Raw genomic sequence first — 2,944 nt, 5'->3', positions numbered from 1 at the left:
ACGGCGATATTGCATCCATTTCAGGGAGCCGTCATGTGTGAAGATTTCCCCCCTGACTAGAATGGCTCGACCCTTGCTTCCCCAGGGTGTCCAGCCCTTTTTACCTGGTGTTAAATGGTGGCCTTTGACATGTGACCAGATAGAGCCACATTGACGACTGACTCCTTGTTTGTGGCACTCTGTGCTCCATTCCGTCCACCAGAGAAACAGTTTCTTCCCCAGCACTGGAGCCCAGGCAGTAGCAGGTGAAAGCTAGGATTGCTGGCTTTCCAGAAAACAGACGGCCTGGCCTGCTTCTTTGCCGTTAGGCGCTTTTGCACACAGTGAATAATGCACTTCCAACCCACTTTCAGTGCACTTTACAACTGTATTTTACTGAGTGAAAAACCAAAACCCACTTGCAAGCCATCGCTAAAATGCACTGAATGCGCCACTTGTCACAGCCGCTTGTTCTTTAGAAACCAGCGGGTGAAGCTCTCTGTGGCTCACTTCTTCGGCTTGTCTGCCAATTAAGCTTCTGTTCCAAGCACAGGAGCAGGAGCTGTTAAGAAGCTGGCAACCGTGGCTCTGGCCAAACCTGTTCAAAAACTGCCATGTCCAGAGAACCCTGCCCATCCCAGTGCTGTGTGTCCCATCTATCTGTGCCAGAGTTGTGCTCAAAGCCACAGCCAGCCGTCTCGGATAAGTCTCCCAGCTGGCCACCAGCGAGCGAAGGTTAACAGCCGCCCCAAGGCCTCCTCAGTGTACCACCCATCAAACTAGTCCTCGTTTAAGGGGAGGGGGGACATCTTAAGCCGCTGGGGCCACTGTTTTTATGCCAGCCGAGAGAAGACGTCCCTCCCTCAGGTCTTTTCTCGGCGTCACCGTTGATGCATGGCTACATTATGTTTACAATAGACCCACTAAGGTTTATGGTGTCTGATAGTCTGTGTTCCCTTCAGAGTTGTCTACCTGTTTCTGCAGCATCATTACAACCGCATTGACTTACTGCCTGGGGCTCTGGGACCGCACAGCCGGAACGTGATATATCTTCCTCTCTTTTTCACTCGCTCTGCCTTTTAATTTTTTATTTTATTTTTGCAACTTTGGCCCTCAGTGGTAGCCGGCTAAAGAAAGAAAGTCACACTTCCTAGTGGGAGACAGCAGAAGCGCAGATAATTAAACCGCGGGAGCCAGAAATCAGGGACGTACTCAGTTAAGATAAGCTTCCCAGATGGGTGAAGGAAAGCAGATAAAATGGGTTTAGACAAATGGCATTTGTTTGTTACACTCTCAGATAGAGAAAGAATACAGGAAAATGTTTCTCCCTGTACAGGAAAGTCGGTCCCAAGCAGTCCATCACATCCTTGTGTGACCAAAAGACAGGTGCCAGGATGGGACTGTGCATGTAAGAGTGGGCTCAATTCCCCGGGGGAGTGGGGACGGACCTCCAGTTACAGAAAACCAGCCTGTGGTTTTCTACTGCTACAGATAGACTAACAGGGCTGCCCGTCTTGATCTAATACCAAGAAACTCAAGAGAGTCTGATGTAAACCGAGAGTCTAGTGCAGGGGTCATTTCGTAGAAAAAGAGGTGCAGGAGCTCATTAGCATAACTTATTAGCATAATTTATTTGCATATGCCACACCCCCTGACATCACTGGAAATGTGTCAGAAGGCAACACCCACCGCTCAGACTCCACTATTGCTAACTATTGGATTGCTAGCTATTGGGGGGGGGCTTGTAGATCTGTCCTCACAGAGGAAGGAGAGCTTGTACCTGAATAAAACCGGGTCTTAAAGGTGCCACTGGACTGTTTTGGATGGGGGGCGGGCGGGGGGAGCTCTTCAATTTACCTGACTGCTTCTTGCTCTGACTGAGGGCTGCTGAGAGCAGGGGGTGGGGCTTGTTGCATGTGCCTGCCCCCTGGGCTCTTTACTGTCGGGGCTCCACTCCTGTGCACTCCTGCAGGAAATGACTCCTGGTCTAGTGTAATGTTCGCAGTGACCCAGACCCTGAGTGGCGTGGCCTGGCCTGAACTATCTGGGGTCTGCAGCTCCCTCTAAGCTGTGGAGTCTTGTGAGCAAAAATTATACTTTGTGAGCTACCGGCATTAAAGTTGTGAGCGAGCGATTGGGCTACTGCATCAATTAGCTTGCTTTGGAACCCTCCTTCCTGAGCTAAGAGAAAAATGTGTGAGCCGGAGGCTAAAAAACTGTGAGCTAGCTCACATTAACTCATCTTAGAGGGAACACTGGTTTGCAGGAATGGGAGGAAAGCCTCTGTCCAGACCACCACCATGGTAATGAGGGACTCAGGGCCAATAGTATAAAATATTATAAGCAGATAATCTAGAAATGTGCTACATAAAGAGACAAATGTCCCCTCCCTCCAATGCAATATTGGTCTATGGCTATTCAACAAGAGAGATGTTTCCCGTCATGAAACCGTACTGCTCAAACATCTAAAGTCCACTTAACCAAGGATCATCCCCAAAGTCAGGTAAATTGAAGAGCTCCATTTTCTGGTTGCGCTCCCCACGCTGTGCCAGGTTTCCACAGGTCCTCGCAAGCTGCGATGCAAAGAAAACCATAAAAACTCCCCCCTGAGGGTGCACTAGAATCCTGTGTTATGTGTCTGGATTATTTAAAAACGCACTAAACCCAACTTCCTGTTTTTCCCTCCAATCCGCTTTCCCTCCCCTCGCTGTCCCCTACCCTTAAAAAAAAACCCCAGGAGGGGGAAAAAATGAATGAAATCAAAGAGAGTCTACGGAACACTGAGCAGACGTACAAGACCTTCCAGCAACAGCAGTTCACCTTCATTGCCGCTCTGGAACACACCCGAGAGAATGCCCACGACAAGATCAAGCCTGTGTCTAGCATCGGGCAGGTACAGTGCTCTCAGAAACCGGACTTCAGTCCCGACTGGGGGATTTGGGGGGGGGGGAACCCCCCACCCCTT

At 49.8% G+C, this 2,944-nt stretch overlaps 1 protein-coding gene across 1 annotated transcript in view; it reads left to right on the top strand.

The window, feature by feature from the left end:
- The first annotated feature begins 2,728 nt into the window (after positions 1 to 2,728).
- Positions 2,729 to 2,944, top strand: part of LOC107112797 (chromosome unknown open reading frame, human C9orf9) — a 13,387-nt gene continuing 13,171 nt past the window's right edge. The window contains exon 1 of the mRNA XM_015413983.1: positions 2,729 to 2,872. Within this exon, the coding sequence (XP_015269469.1) occupies positions 2,729 to 2,872 (144 nt within the window). The remainder of the gene's footprint in view (positions 2,873 to 2,944) is intronic.

Source organism: Gekko japonicus, unplaced genomic scaffold, assembly GCF_001447785.1.
Source record: "Gekko japonicus isolate JY-2015 unplaced genomic scaffold, Gekko_japonicus_V1.1 scaffold2029, whole genome shotgun sequence".
Lineage (NCBI taxonomy): Eukaryota > Metazoa > Chordata > Lepidosauria > Squamata > Gekkonidae > Gekko > Gekko japonicus.
Note: the sequence above shows the minus strand (reverse complement) of the source record. Positions and strands in the feature narration are given on the sequence as shown.